This window comes from Manacus vitellinus, unplaced genomic scaffold (assembly GCF_001715985.3).
Source record: "Manacus vitellinus isolate BGI_N305 unplaced genomic scaffold, ASM171598v3 scaffold_4_pilon, whole genome shotgun sequence".
Classification (NCBI taxonomy): Eukaryota; Metazoa; Chordata; class Aves; order Passeriformes; family Pipridae; genus Manacus; species Manacus vitellinus.
Window position 1 is genome coordinate 15,023,677 of NW_021940604.1, and position 16,924 is coordinate 15,040,600.

The 16,924-nt window shown below is 39.3% G+C and overlaps 1 protein-coding gene across 5 annotated transcripts in view; it reads right to left on the reverse strand.

Moving 5' to 3' along the window:
• NCOA7 (nuclear receptor coactivator 7) overlaps window positions 1–16,924 on the reverse strand; it is a 91,715-nt gene that overhangs the window by 58,287 nt on the left and 16,504 nt on the right. For all 5 annotated transcript variants that reach the window (XM_018078035.1, XM_018078038.1, XM_008933996.2 and 2 more), the window contains one exon: window positions 7,776–7,907. In XM_018078035.1, coding sequence (XP_017933524.1) covers window positions 7,776–7,825 — 50 coding nt within the window. In that variant the 5' untranslated portion in view covers window positions 7,826–7,907. The remainder of the gene's footprint in view (window positions 1–7,775; window positions 7,908–16,924) is intronic.

Here is a 16,924-nt window from a genome sequence, read left to right on the forward strand (position 1 = left end):
GACCTCAATGGAATGGCATAGAGACTTAGAGCATAGTTAACACACTTGCTCAAATTTCAGATGATCCTAGGAAATGCTCGCTACCCAGACTACTGAGTAGGACAAAAAGCCCCACCACAAATCTACACTTATAACTCACCTCCCCATAATCAGATTGGCAGGAGCAGGGTGGGGTGGGTACAAATCCCTTCAAAATACAGTCTGGAAGCTGGATTAACGCTGAGGGCATGAGAGTTTACCACCTTAGCACCATGGGGAACCTAAGGCCATCAGGAATATCCACACAGCCTCTTACCCTGTTCAAAGTCCCAGAGCATAGGAAAAAACTTCAGTCCCTTGGGGAGGCAGGAGTTGGGACCCCAATGTGCACAGGCATGCAGCAGAAACTTCAGAACATGCAATTAAATAGTTCAGATACACTGCAAGCAAACAGGCACACAGTGCACCCAGACAAAATTCCCTTAGTTAGCTATATAATGCTCTACAATCTCTCTGACAGAGGGGGAAAAACTTCCTCTTTCCAAAAGCACATTCCTGCAGGTATTATTCATACCTTTCCCTTTAAACACGCAGCACTATTACCAGAAATAGACCATCCCACCAGCCAAACCAAAAATACAATGTAGCACGGCACATTCCAGAACCAAACAGGCAACAGCCTTGAATAACCAGATACAAAGGCAGGCAATTTAATTTGTGGGTCAGAAACACTGGCACCTTCCCTGAACAGGCATATCTAGCTTCTTATCAACCCGTGTTTTCCTCAACCCAGTAAACTCTTAACAAATCTCACAATGCTAACTCTTCTTCTCAAAATACTATACACCCCATTCCCTACTACCATGTGGTACAAAGCACAGGAGAGCTGACCAGGACTGCTGCCACAAAGAGGTACGACAGCTGAGATTTCTCCAAGCATGAGCACCACTAAAGAGTCAGTACCATTAGGCATCTCTTTAGGTGGCTGCTTCTGCAAGGTGCCTTCATGCTGTAGTAGCTCAGTGATGCAGCTGTCACCCATAAGAGACATGGCAAAATCTTAGAAGGCTGAGTTGGATCACTTCTTTCAGTAGCATCTTATGCAACACTGCTTTAAAAATTGATCGTAGAACACACATCTGCCAAGTAGGAATGCTAATTTCCACCAGCATTTAAGTTAGACTTAATTTTAAAATAATTCACTGGGATTAAGCAAAATTTTATGCAGTAAGTATATAATGCATCTAAGAGCATTAGAGAACACGTCTGGGAAGCTGAAGGGACACCACCATACTTGCAGATGCTACAGAAACAGTGCAATTTAAAAAGGTAATTATATCAGATACAGCAAGAAGTCTGTATCTCATCTATCCAGAAAGCCATCTTGTGAAGCCTCAAAATTTTATAACCTTTAAGATATGTCTTTAAATCTCTCCATGAGTGAAAAGGTAAATGGCACAGCCCACCAGGAACGTCCAGCACACCCCTCATGCCCGGCATTCCTGGGGAAGGGAAGCAGAGGAAGACAAAATACATTGCAACCATGTTAATAGCAACTCTTACCAAAACTGCACAGACATCTACATCAAAAAGGTTATGGTTTAACTATGTTCTAAAAAAGAGGCTAAATAAGTTTCTTTCTAAAGGTTGATAAGAGACACGCAAAGGTCCCTTTGGGAAAAGCAAATTTAAGGTGATTGTTAGGCCTCTGCCCAACAATCCAGTCTTATAAGAATCTTGCAAGGTGAAAAATTCTGAAATTACTGGTGTGACACATGTTTGAAGATTAAATAAACTCTTTTCTCTGCATAGTCTGTGATATAGCACTCAAAGAAATCAACAATATCACAAAACTCTGCCTTTCTTCTCCCTCCTAAAAAAAGGTTCTTTATACAGAGCTCACACTGTTACCCAAGTCTCACTTCACATGTAGGGGGAAAGTGAATGGGTGAGGAGATTAACCACTCTTCCCTTCTTATGCAAGGTTTTTATCTCCATTAACAGCATTTCCAGTACTGGAAAATTTTGAAGAACGTTGGGCCTCAGGGCCCCATTAAATACTTTCACTAACTGTTATCAGTAACTGAAGTCTTCTTCAATCCTAAATAACTTCGCTGCTCTTGAGGATGAAAGCAATGAAAAGAACCGTGACTACAGAAACCACTATCTTGTTTTATGTTTCCCAGAGGAAGCACTCACGTTGGGAATAATTCTGTGATTCAAAGACTAAATAGAAAACAGTAATCCATGTTCTGCTGACTCCCAATCTGCATCACAGAATTAAAAGACTGCTAATATAAAAACGTCAGAATCCAGAAAGCAACTGTGAAACACAATGTGAGATGAGGAAACAGTTCCCAAGATAAACAACTGTTCAACATACTTTTCCCAGGCACTGCAACACTCTTCAGGAAAAGTAGGTTCAGTTTCCCTCCCAACTCTCATTCTCCAGGTTTACAACTATGATAAAACTTTTATATATATACATATCTATATCTATAAAAACCAGTAAGTTTGTAAGCAATGAATAGCAGCTGCCTCTTAAGCATCGGAAGGACCTAACCAACCTCGCAAAGTTCTACTCAAAAGGTCCTAGTGCTGCTGTCTGTGAAATTTGAGACATTTTTCAATGTCTTAAACTACGACAATTGCAAAGGACAGCTAAAACACTAACCTACACAGCAGCAGGCAGAAAGTCTGCTAAAAACATTGAAACCCTTCCATTTTAAGTAACTGGAAGATAAATCACAATACTGTATGTTTCAGAAAACATTTTATCCAACATAGCAAATCACCTATCCCAAACATATACTCCTAAATAACAGAGCAAATCATAAACATTGCACCCCATAAATTTGAAGTAGCGATATATTCAGTCTTTTCCTACAAAATAAAATGCCTCAAGCATACAAGTTATTGACTGAAACAATGTGAGTAAAATGCAATATTGTTATTTAGTTTCAGTAACAGGATTATGAGGTAATGTTTATATGACTGGAAGTAGAGCTATTTCCATTACACAGATGAACTGAAATGATGTATTATTTCCTACAGTCATTTAAAAATATTTAAGCATCTCCAGGATCTTGGCTTGACTATTCTTCACACCCAAGATAAACCTCCATGATGGTTTGTTTTAAAAACAATGTGTGGAAACTTTTCCTTCTATAAGCAAAAAATAAATTAGGGGTGTTACAGGAAACCTGAATAAACACCAACACTTTGGCTCAGCAGAGTAAGAACAATCGCAAGGAGGCAACTGCTGGAGAAACAGTGAACTGAGGAACACCAAACATTTGAAGTTCCTTGCATGGATATAATCAGTCTGGCCAACAAGAAAAGCACTTAACAGAACAACTTATGACAAAGTCTCATGCATAGGAGATGCCCTCAAGAAAGGGTGTTTGTGTATATATCCCTTATCTATATATCCCTTATACTGTGTTTTCCTTCGTCCTAGACACCACTGATTTCTTCTTTCCACACATCCCCTCTGTGCTTGCTGTATTTTTCTTATTTCATGATCTTCCTATTTCTTAATAGCCACAGGGTACAAATACTCAATATGAGAATAAAACAGAAGACAGAAAAATTCCAAATGAGATGCTTACAAACCTGTTAGTTTGCAGTACACAAACAACTGACCAAATGAGTGACCATAGCATGTCAGACCCAGGGTCTCTGCAAGCCAACATCCTGCCTCCAACAGCTGCAAGGACCCAGGAAAGGCCATAACAATATGACATAAGCTTTCCAGACTCTAGCTGTTTACAACTCAGTAACTATGTATCAATGATTCCTATTGCTGGAATTGTTGTGAATGTTTAAAGGGAAAGCTAAGGTTAGGTTGTAAACAACTCCTGTGATTGAAAATCTGTATACCATTTGTTGTAAGGTTTGTTTTAGTTATTTTTAGGCATTAAAAATAATTAGAAAGGGGGGGGAAAGATGTAAATTAGAGACTGGTAACAACTAAATAACAACTGCAGTAAACACTCATAGATTTCCTTGTAAATCTTGGTTTTAATGTATGTCTTCATCTGTCTGAATGCAGATTTAGGTAGCATCTAAGCCAAGAATATAAATTAAATTACAACATGCTGTGAATTTCTTTATTTCCCTTAGACATTCACATCACAAGGAAACATAAGGTGAATATTAGGTTGTACAACTGGCTTCAGGTTCTGACAAAGTATTAGCAATCTGGAACTAAAGGGAGTGTCTGCCTACTGAGATGGGCTTTGGAGTTTTGGAGCATTGATGTAGTTTTTTCAAAGGAATGATGTTAATAAGACCAATGTAAATGTAATAAATACAAAAGCACCCAAATCCCAGTGAGAACATTTTCCCTAATACTTTCACTTCTTCTTTGACTTCAGAAATCTGGCTCTCAGTGATGACCGAAAAAAAGAGACTGAAAACTAAGATTCATAATTGCCCTGGAAACCACTAAGAAATCATTCAATTTAAGTATTGCTTTTACAGTTCATCTGCACATAGCATTCTTCAGATTAAGGTCACCACAAGTTGGAGATACAACAATTAATAAAATCAATGTAAGCATTTTGGTCAACTTGTTGAAAAGCAACATTTTTTCAAATAAAGTACACTTAGTTGTTTTCACTGCTAAGACAGTAGTATACAGCTACTTGACACAGATCGTACACAGCATGGAAAATGCTGAGTAACTCACTGGGATGAAAGTTAAGATACAGAGAAAACCTGAAACTAAAAGAGCCCCTTTCATCATTCTTTCAGAAAACTATTCAAACTCTTCCATTATGATTTCTCATCTCCTTCAACTTCTTGTCCAAATACATCCAGTATCACACAATAGCACATGTAAACCAATTCCAGTTTCAAGCTGTACATTCAGCCTTCTAGACTACCAATTCTTTCCATGGGACAAACGTCACTCATTTTGGTAATTTCTTTTTAAATTAAGTTAAAATTTTAATAGCTAATCATTTACAAGGTGCATTGCCTAAGAACTTGACCCTATGCAATGGGCAAGGGAAAACAGAGAGGCTCTCCATTCTGTTAAGGTGAGAGGGAAGATGCACAGATAGAGGAAAATAGCAAGTTGTACCTGGGCTCAAGGGCACATAATCACAATAAAAGGACCAAATGTCACAGCAGAGTCAGGGACCCAACAGACATAGATATGCCACTGTACATCTATATTACACTGTGACATTTATTTTTGAACTTGCTGGATACCAGCACAGGTATTGGTCCATTTGGGAGCCAGTGACAACTGAAGAGACTAAAAACAAGGTTTGTAAAATTAGGCAAGAAAACTTAACTACACAGAATAGTCTTTAAGTAGGAGTAACAGTCTTAAATAAGGACCTATTGCATAAGAGAAATTTATGCTTGCATGTTACTCTTTTACTTCTTGCCTGTTAAACTCCCACGAGCTATAACATCTTATCTACATAAGGAGTCTAAATTGCTCTTTAAAATTTTTGTAGACATTTCTATTTTTTTTGAAAAGGTACTTTTTCATTTCTTGCCAACCAAGGCAAAAAATAAGCCCTTTACCACAAGACAAAAAAGGAGCATTTGGTAAGAAGCAAAAATGAATGGAGAGGGTTTTATTTCAGCATTACTTGCCACAGAGAGGGGAAAAGACCAGGGAAAACTGAGGTTCTCAGACCATGACTATCCGTAGTGGAAAGATACAATGGCTGGGTGGCTCTCTTCTACAGAGAAGTTTCAAATACTTTAAAGGATAAATGTGTAAACAAGCTTATTTACAACACTAAATCTGGGGGGAAAAGATGTAGACAATTTCATGTTCTCCTGCTTCCTCTCTTGCAGTTCAGGAGTTGGTTTGCCAGCACACAGTATTTTGGCATTCTCAAGCTAACCCCTCCAACAATTGCTAGAGTAACCACTCAGACACTGAGCAACACTCCTACAAAAAGCTGTCCAGGAGGCACAAGAATTACACTAGTCTGAAGGCCGAAAGGTGCCCTCTGATTGGTAAATCAGCTGCTTTGGGATGCTGGCTGGGCATACCACCTACTGACATACTTTAGCTTCTATTAAAACATGACTTGAGAGTCTGCAAGAACATTCTTGTAGAAATCATGCATGGGTTTGCTTAGAGTGGGGACTTCACTTAGGGGCCCACAACTTATATAGAGGAAAAAAAAATGGAAGCTAGGAGGGAAAGAGACAGGTGACCTCCCCAAACTTACACAGCAGTTAAGTGCTAGCTAGAACTAAGAACTGATTTCAGAACCTTTTGACCCTTGCTCAATGTCCTATGCCCATACAAGACACACCGCCCCTGTGAATTTTTCAAAGAGACCAGCCACAAGAGGACAGAGAAAAGCTGCACAACAGATTAAACACCATGTTAAGGACTTTCCTGAAAGCCTCTTGGGGCTTTCCATTTGTTTACCAGACAGCACTTGGAAAGAACTCATAACATCCTCAATACTAAAGCATCTTACTCAGACATCTGTCTCAAAGCCTGAGTCTTCCTTAACACAAAGTTAATTGTTCCTTAGTACAATCCCTTTAGCTACTTCTGCTTTATCCTTCCTGATGCGTCCTCTGCTATAGGTGCCATTGTCAATCTCCCCTTCTCAGAATCCCAAACCGCAACATTCCATTCTGTCAAACATCAACGTAATTGCATTTCTACCAATGGAAAGCAAGTCACAAGGCACTAAGAGATGAAACTTGACCACAAATCTTCAGCCACCACTGCATACCATCTGAATAGCAATAAAGTAGCAACTTTTCCCCACACTACTACTTCTAAGTGGGATAGACATGTCTCTAGATGTCTGTAAATGCACTACGGCTACTGGTATAGTGCAGCTTCGATAACAGTTACTTAGTACTGAGTGAAGAGAGTACACGATTCTCCTCTTCAACAGCAGAGAAAAGATCCTGGAGACAAAGATGTTTTTTATACTTATTTCCTACCCCCCCAAGAGTAAGTGAGCTTTGGTTCTTCTTTTACATCAGAGGTCAAGATGATTGAGACTTGATAACTTAACAAACAAAAGGTACTAGGAAAGCAACGTCACTTCTTAAAAGTCACCAATTGTAAATTCCAAATGATAAAAATGATTGACTGAAAAAATATTGTTTTCATTTATAAAGGTCACAAAATCACAGAATATGCCAAGCTGGAAGGGAGTCACAGGAATCATCGGTCCCTACACAGAACCATCCCCAAGAGCCAAACCATGTGCCCAAAGAGTATTGTCCAAATGCTTCTTGAACTCTGTCAGGCTTGGGGCTGTGACCACTTCCCTGGGGAGCCTGTTCCAGTGCCCAACCACCCTCTGGGTGAAGAATCTTTTTCTAATATCCAACCTAAGCCTAACAAGACCTCAGGCCATTCCCTCAGGTCCTGTCACTGATCACCAAGAGATGATACAGTCTAGACAGCTTACCCTTTCTGAGTTGGTCTTATAGTATGAGATAATACTACTTAGATAAACTTTAGGTTTAGACATGTTTATATTTTAGATATGCCTGTTTTCTAAACACTCTCCAAGAACTGGATGTTGGAAGCTCAGATGCAGGGCAATTTGCAATCAAGTACCCAAGAACAGTTTAGCGTCACAAATTACAATTATAATTCTCTCCACTACTCAAAAGAAAAAATCACCACTCCAACACTGAGGACACAGCAGGGATAGAATTTCCTGGATACATACTGCAGCAGGTTTCATTTTTATACATATCTGAAAAACCATACTTGTGAAAAAGGCAGAATAATGAATTCCATATTTTAATCAACATCGAAATAAATCCTGTAACCTTACCGAGCAAAATAGCCTTGTCGTCGTTCTTTCTTCTCTTCCTTGGTCTCCATAATTCAGACTCAAATGGGCAAGGTGAGCAGCCAAGCACGATGCTCTTTTTCCCCTCAGTACCTCATATCCAGGCAGAGTCTCCTGTATATAACATTTAAAAAATGGAAGTTCATAAATCAACATGTCAACAACACCTACAAAACCCAACAGGTCATGGAAATAAAACTGACCCAGTGACAAAGCGAAGTAAAACTTTAACCAGTGTTTGCCATGCAATACCCGTTTAGTATACAATGAGACAAAAACAAATAAATGCACTCAGGCCAGTTTCCCGATCAGCAAAAAAGAGATACTGTAAAGCAGGTAACCCAAAGAGCTGCATCAAGTTCTAAAACTCTGGAAAGATTAAACTACTTTGCACGTTTCTACCAAAACATCTTCCAAGTCTCACGTGTTTCATAGACAGAAGATCAAGAGAAGCTTTGGAAATATACAGTACACACAGTAAAACCAATAAGACACGCACTTTATAAAAAATCTGTAAAACAGAGAGAAATCAAAAAGTTTTTAAAACAGTGTAAAGGAAGAAAGACTGATCTACATTCTTTACACAGGTTTGACTGTTGTCACCAATACAAAAGTTCAAACAAGTATAAGGGAGAAACAAGATGGACCTCCAGCTCTCCAGATGAAGTGCAGTCACCTTGAGATAGGCAGGACTAGGGAAGATTATCTAGGTTATCTCAGAAGTTAAATAAAAAAAAAAAAAGAGACTAGTAACACTGGCTTTTGACACAAACATCACCACCTCTTGGTAGAATGCCATACTAAGACACTTGGAAACCAGGAGCTGGGAATTTTTGAACTGCTTTATAATTACTGCAATTAACAATTTGCCACATCTACTACTCTCCAAGATCCTGCCAAAATTTTTTATCCTCTTTCCCTCTTAAATACATGTTAACCCACCTCAATGGTTTGTGCACATGCACAAAATACGTTAACTTTAGAGCTCGTTACCGGTATTTCAGATTAAGCTCAAACTTCAAGTTACTACTAAACATTTTAGTTTAATGGGCTGCATAACAAAGAAATGGAAGCCACATAAAACATAGCAAAAGAAGAAAAATTCCTCTGGGACCTAATCAGAGGACCTATTTTTCCCTGCATTAAAAGATCATAAGCTACAAACTACCAGTTGTCAACAAAATAGATAATGTAGCAAAGACAGACTAATCTACTTGAAAAACCCAAGAACATACCATGCTAGATTCTATCAGAAGTACTTGCCACAATTTTCCACCCTTATTTATGGACGATCAGTCCACAGCAACTGAAGTCCATTGCTTCAAAATGCAGTTTTTCTTACTCATTAGGTTTGAATACATCCAGCACATCGAAAGGACTCTAGTCTCTCTGATCTTTACACATCAGGTAGAGTCTTACAGTAATGGGCACTCTTTAAAGGCTAATGTCTAAGACAACTTTGGCTTTATAAAGAGAATACTATTTTATCTCTACGAGATGTAATCTTCAGCTGGACACAGAAACCTACACGACAGTAGCATAACACCAGCATCAAAACAAATTGGCCTGCTTAGATGTTCAGTCTGTATGAAGACACCACATACTTCCTGAGAATTTTAATGCGTCTTTATCTTCCCTGTTGGGGCAGGTCCTTAGATCTTCAGAGGATCAAAACTGGTGGCTTTCTTATCACTGCAGTTAGAAGTACAATAAGTCTTTCAAAGCATACAACTACAACCTATGTACCAAATTACAAAAAGAGTTCAAAGAAAAAGGAACTACTCTTTCCCCTTGGCCTTCACTACACTGTGTTGAGGCATGAGGGCACTCAGGCCACAGCTAAGTCTCATGTTGACACCAAGAACTATCAAATAACCACAAGGCATTGAGACAGTATCAAACCCATGACCTCAAGGACAGTGGAACCCATGGAAATGAGAAGAGGGAAGTGGGGAGAGCCCTTCACCTCACTGCAACGTGGTCAGCTGGGATGAACAAAGGGAAGAGAGATCTCTCCTCAGTGCCTCATCCAGTGCAAGAGTCAGTGGCACGCTCTTTCCATTCATTCTCTTTCTCTCCCATGATCTACCAATCCCACCCAGGGGAATAACAGCCCTGCCCCAACGAGGCTACTGCCCAGGGAGCCAGGAGATGCCCCTGCCTGCCCACATCCCTGTCTGGCCCAGTGCCAGAGAAGCTCCTGGCTCCTTCAGCAAAAAGAGGCATGAAGAAAGAGAGAGGAGGTAGGGCTTAAGCCTGGACCTAACCACAGATGATGCAGGAGGTACCAGCACCAAACCAGCCAGGCATGTGTAAGGTTTGCTGTTTGCTTTCATCAACACTAAACAAAACTTGCAATGACAAGGCAAGTATGGAGCCTGTTCCTCTCACATCAGCTAAATGCAGCTCCAAGTCCTTTCACACAGTGAGGGGGAATAAATCAAGAACTTTAAAAGAAATTAATAATTATATTCATAATAGATTCAGAAAATCAGAATGCTATCCACAGACCAGAAGCAGCAAAGGCATTCAGGAGAATTTTGTTTTTTCTTTCACGAATAAAAATATACAGGAACATAATATCCAATTATAGAAAATTTTTACAATAAAATAATTTAACATCAGATCCCACTCTGTTGACTTAAAACTTATTTAGCTCATCTTCCTAGAAGAAACAAAGGTGTTGTTCTAGGAAGGCATATTTAAGTCTGAAAACTATACTTTGAAAATGCAGTACTAGGAAAAGCAAACTGATTAGGAATGCTGACTTCATAAGTTCTGAGTTCACTTTTTTTGTTGTGAATTTTCATGTACTAGTTGCCTTTAAGAGGGAAAAAAAAAAAGCCTGAAAGCTAGGAGGTGCAACCTGCAGTAATTGCTACAGAAAACTAGTATTTCGTATTTCTGAAAGGTCCTTTTCATTTTTTAGTTCTTTAAGCAGTAACAGTATAAAAGCCACAATTCCTTTTAGATTGTCACTGACATGTTAAGATTATACCAAAAAATGCAAACCTACTCCACATTTCCCCCCACCTGCCCTTTGATATCTCCCAAGAAAGAAAGACCAAGTAATCTTTATTAATATTAACTGCTTAAAATGTTATTAATGCTATATGATTAAAATGAATCTTGGTTTCCTGGCAGCTCCTTTCTGGTAGAGATGAAGACTGAATCAGACAGACTAATAAAAATGTACATGTTTGGGGGATATTTATATGCCCAGAGACAGACAACTTACGTATCATGAGTTCAGTACAAACTCAAACGATGACAAAGCTGATTTTATAGAAATTTCAGGCTGAGTTTAACTCTTTCTACTCTGAAACTGAAACAGTGAAAAGCTTATATTACATGTCTACAGCAACGCTAATTCTTTTAATTAGGCATTTTCAAGAGGAAAGATATTCCTAATGACCAAACAATGCATTTAAGTAAGGATCCAGTTAAAAATTTGCCACTCTCCAAATTTAACCAATGTCAGCAGCTGATAACTATATGAAGAAAAGTACAAAATGCATAAAAATATACTGTCCTTTACAATGTTGGTCCTACTGTTCTGGATATTTTCATTTATATTTGCTCATTTTTGGATACTTGCTTCGTCTATTTAGTTTTGCCGCCAGGGAGTTCTGGGGATGCTACTGAGACTTTGTAATGAGAGTGGGAATGCTCCAGCAAGGCCATAAAAGAGGAACAGAAATTCTGAAGAAGTTAAAATCCAGGGAACAGACTGAGCTCCTGACCATGGATACCCTCACCACTTCAACTGCTACCACCCTCCCAAGATCTCCAGAAATGCTGCTTCCAGGTCCTGCTGCCCATCCTGCCACCTGGCTCTGCAGGACAGCAGCCTCCTGCACTGATACAGTCAAAGCAGCAGTAGCAGACGCTTTAAGTGTTAGGATAAACAAAGGGAATGGAAACTGTATTTTTGAGGGGAACATTAAAAATAACTAAGTATGTGACTAGAGCACTCTTTAAAGGCTGATAAATTTATCAATTTTTCAAAATTATCTTTTCTCCTTTTCCCTCCCTTCTCAGGCATGAAGAATAATGTACCTGCTACTTGGAGTTTAAGTAGTTAACATTTTCATGAGACAACAAAAAGCCCTGCTTGCTGCACTCATGGGTAAGCACCCAGAAATCCTGTTTGCTGGCTCTAAAGCATCAACAATTAATCCCCCAACTGTGGGCATTACTTTGCACAACCATGCACATGAACAAGAGTACATCCAACAGCACTAGCAATGCAGAAGCTAATGGAGTATCTGATTATTTTTAGAATACTCAGTGGACTTGATGGCTTGTCTCTGACCATCTGTTCCCACTGCAAGTCCTGGAAGGACATACAGAGAAGAAGAAGCATTCAAGATCATGAAGTTCTCTAGATATATTTTTTATGATCCTGTAGAGTCAATATCTCTCAACCTTTCATAAGGTAGGAAAATTATGTAATTCCCTACTACACAAATAGGGAAGTGAACCACCAGAAGTACCTCCACATGCTCAAATGAAAGCAGAAGAGCAAGTGTGCAAGTATCCTCCCACTAGCTTAATCCAACCAGCCTCAATAACTAGCAGCAATGAGAACACGGGAGGAGACTATTTTGACATGGAGATAGTTATTATTTTCTAAGAACTTAAACTGACTAACTTTTAAGACCAAAGTACAGTCTCCATTTTATTTGGCTCTGTGGGCATATTCATAGAAATTACACCTCAGATCTACAAAAGAAAATAAAAAGCCAACTCTCTGAGGATCCAGGTTCTGATGCTCTCTGGTACAGTATCCCATACAATAGTAATTTTTTAATTTTTGCTTCTCTATTATACCTCTGCCCCTGAGACTACAGACAAACATCACCCATATCTGCTCATACCACTGCACACTTCCTTACTACCACCTGCTGTAATACCAACATTCAAAACTGGTCATATTCAGACATGAAGCATTACTAATTATTTGCCTTAGATCTGCAACTCTGTCTTCTTATCAGTAACAAGTCTTCTGGGTACATGTGCCAATTCTGACCCTAAAAGATGTAGCATGACAGATGACAAGGATTACACCAACAAGTCAATACTAAGACCAAAACCAAAAACTCCAAAAGCAATATTAAAAATGTCTATCAAGTTGGAAAAATACAAAATTGTAGAACATAACACAGGTACAGAGAAAGAATTTTCAGTGTATTAGATCTGAAACTGAACCCTTAGGGGTTGCTAGCTGTGCCTCTGATAAGCCCAAAGGAGTTGCCAGAGCACTGTGCAGATGCAAATAGATAAAACCACACACTAAGAAGGTTGTAGCATAGGGTCACACAAACCACCTTTAAATATAAGGCAACAGAAACATGAAAGAGGAGACACTGCTACTCGGTCATATAAATACATATGATTAAGCTTCACAAGCCAAACCACCAATACTGATTCTTGCATTCATTTCAACAGACCTCCCATGTTTAAAGCCAGGAAGGTGAACACACATTCACACTTCATGAGAAATGCTAAACTTTGCAGCATTTCATTAACGCCTCACTGACTGGACTAACCAGGCTGAGTGTTACTGCTTTTATATTCTGCTAGTGTATTTTTTTTGGCACAATAGTAAAGATAAAAGTTTTGGAATAAATACTACAGCATCCCAAGATGAAACGTTAACACGAATGCACAGCCAGCAACGAGGAGAGTAAGCTACAACTCTTTTAGTCTTTTTCTTCAGGCAGAATGACCCAGAAAAAAGTGGGATTGGAAGCTTTCAGGAAAGCACCTAGCACAAGCAAATAAAACACAGCACAGACTTAATACATTAAGTTGGATTGCTAAAATAATTGTTTATTCTAAAGCTATCTTTAGACAAATATGGAATTATTTTAATAGAATTATATAGACACATTATAATCACTATGTGAATAGTAATGTTATTTCTAAACCATTAATAAGCTCTATAAAGAAGTTCCAATTCGTTACACATAACTGAAGGGTGTTAAACTAACCTAGGGGAGCCTCTCCACCTGAAGTTGAGGCTGATGACTCAACCCTTGCTTAGGTGAATGACCCTTATTCATGCCTTTAACCTTTAACATTTACTCCTGTCACATTATTTCTTGTAACAAGGGTACATTCTTAAAATCCAAAAATAATTAAAATGCAACAATTAAGGGACTGAAAATAAGTCTGTATGCAGAAGCAATTTCTAGACCTCTTGCTCATTTTAAACACAAAACAGCATCACAATTCCTGTGTTACCAAATGGAGAGAAAAAAAGAGATTCGATATGGCTATTTGCATGCTGTGGACCCTCAAGGACAGATAAGATCTGGAGATAAGACAGGAAAAGAAAACAAATACTCTTGCTCTTGAGGAATACAGTACAGTGTTTAGGAGGTTATTCCCCCTACAGTGATATAGTAAGCTAACAGTCCAAGCATTTTCATTCCCTATTAATGAAGTAAGAACAGGCTAAGCTTAGATCACCTTCAACTCCCCAGCTGGATCTGCAACAGTCTGTCCACATGAACAAAGTTCAAATAACAAAACTTGATTCAGCTCCAAAGAACTCTCCACACAAATTACTCCTGTCTAGCTTGGGAAGAGACTTCTACCCACTAACTCAACCTGTCACGTTTCACACAGAATAAAGAGAAGCAAAAGACCTACCAGAAATTCCACATTACCAGTGAAGTTGTCAAGAGACAAAAACATCCAGATTTACTCTTCCCTCATAGGCAGCTGAACATCACCAGATGTATTTTCCATAAGGAACACAATGTATTTTACTGTTTAACTCAGCTGCAGTTGCTAGACAGAAACTGGTTACAAAACAGAACATAAACTATTAACAGGCAGTGCTATGCCATCCGAAATGTAAAAGTGCAGTGCCGTTGGAAATCAGGCCACTTGGGAAGATTTTGATTTTTAGGTCAAGAACACTGCTGCAGATGTTTTAAAACAATTAGTACTTGCATTTTCTTGTTTATCCTGTTTCAACCCACCCCAATTCAATCAAGCATCAAGTCCAAGCCCTCTGAATCCTGCAGCTTCTTATGCTCACACTCTAGAGGTATACACAGTATTACCCTCTACAACTATCTGAAAAGAGATTGGGGTCAGCCTCTTTTCCCAGGGAACTAGTGATATGACAAAGGGAAAAGGCCTTAAATTGCACCAGTGAAGGTGCAGGTTGTATATTAGAAAATATGTCTTCATTAGAATAGTGGTTAAGCATTGGAACACACCCCCCAGGAAAGTGGTGGAATCACCATCCCTGGAAGTGTTGAAAAAATGAGCAGACATGGCACTTTGCAATATGGATTCGGTAGAAGGTTGGATTTGATGGTCTTGGAGGTCTTTTGCAACCCTAATGACTCTGTGATTCTGTGAACTAGAGAAGGAGGCAGTTTACCATATCCAGAGAGGTAAGATGGATCACTGTTCCCTTACCTCTCCCTAGAGCATGCAGACATATACACAAAGGACTTTTTATGTAGGCACTTCCCAGCATTCAACTAAAATACCAAATATTTACCATTTTCTACAATCCAAAAAAAATTATAAACACTCAACATATCAACTAGCATTTAGGCAATCTGCTTAGCACTACCTTGCTGATTTGTCACTTGACACCATCATGTTCCTTGCTCATAGCAACTTCTAATTTCATGATCTGTTTAGTATTTCAAAGAAAGCCTGCATATCTGTTTTGACAAGGTCAAAACATATGCATAAAGATAACCACATCACTCCCAGACCCAAGGAATTACAGGTTCTCTACCAGGTTTATAAGTGACACAAACAAGTCCTCCTTAGATTCCCCTCTCTGAACCAAGCAAAGGGACAGGAGCAGCAAACAGAAAGTCACTCCATCCTCACCACTCCTACACAGTGGTATGTTACAAGAGCAAGTCAGGTAACAAACAAATTCGGCCAACCGCTTGGTGCTCCCTCCGTGCCTGGTGAGCAACCAGAAGAACTGTCCTACACCCCATAGACAGAATGCTGCTAAAGGCCACTGAAACCACAGTGTCACATATTGCAGCCTGGCTACACACCAGAGTTGTTTCTATGAATTAGCTTACACAGGCCTTAAGTGGGATTTGCACGGGTAAAACAGCAGCATCATGGCAGAAAACATACAGCAAATGTCCTTTGGTGATAAAGGGGACCCTGATCAGCCAAAGGAATTGGGCTTCCATTCATCTGTCTCAGGCTGTTAAAATACATCCCTGCAACAAGCAGCTGTCAGTTTAAAGTATTACTGCCCTTCACCTTCCTCCCTTTCACCTACTTCAGCTGTCTGCTACGACTTCTCCACCCAAAATTTCCACAGAGATGACTTGCAGAAGACTCAGCGAAAGCGGTTCTGTGTCTGTACTTCCGTTTATATCCTACCATGCCAGCTCACGCCCCCTTCCAGTGGGCTTTGCTGCACATGGATGAACTGTAGGCACACTCTCACTTGTGCCACAGAAAGCAGAACTGCGGGAGAAAGCTTGGGCAGTGACTTTGTTCAGGAGGCATTAGCAACCACATACTCGAAAAGATGAGTGCTGTGGAGACCTACAGCCAGCATTCATAAAATGAGAAACAGGCTACGAAAGACAAATAAATGCATGATCTCAGCTTCACAGCAATCTTGCTCTCTCTCTTTTCAGCTCTTTTCTCACAAGCACAAGAAAGGCATTAATACCAAAAGTAAATAAAGCTCAGAGCCAAAAAAGATTGGTGATTGAAGAGTCACTTAAGTCACAAAGATGCTGCTTGATGCTTGGCACAAATATCTGTACCGTCAATCCCAGGTACCACAAATCACCTTCTACTTACAATTAGCTTAGGTCCCAAAATGCTTAAAGTCAGGTTTATATTTGCAAATATACCCATTGTACTCAATGAGACTTGTTTAACATGTTCTCAGTGCTTTACAGAGAAAGAGCAGGCAACAAAAAAGATTTAAAATATGAACAAACCCATCAGCACTAGAACTGGTCACTGTTTTTTAGGTCAAGCACATTTCCAGCCATATTCATAATCATGTTGTGAAAATTATGGGAAATGTTTCTTTAAAAAGTACCCATCATTCTCAGGTTCTCAGAAAAAGAACCTCACATCAACAGGCCAATGACACTACACCG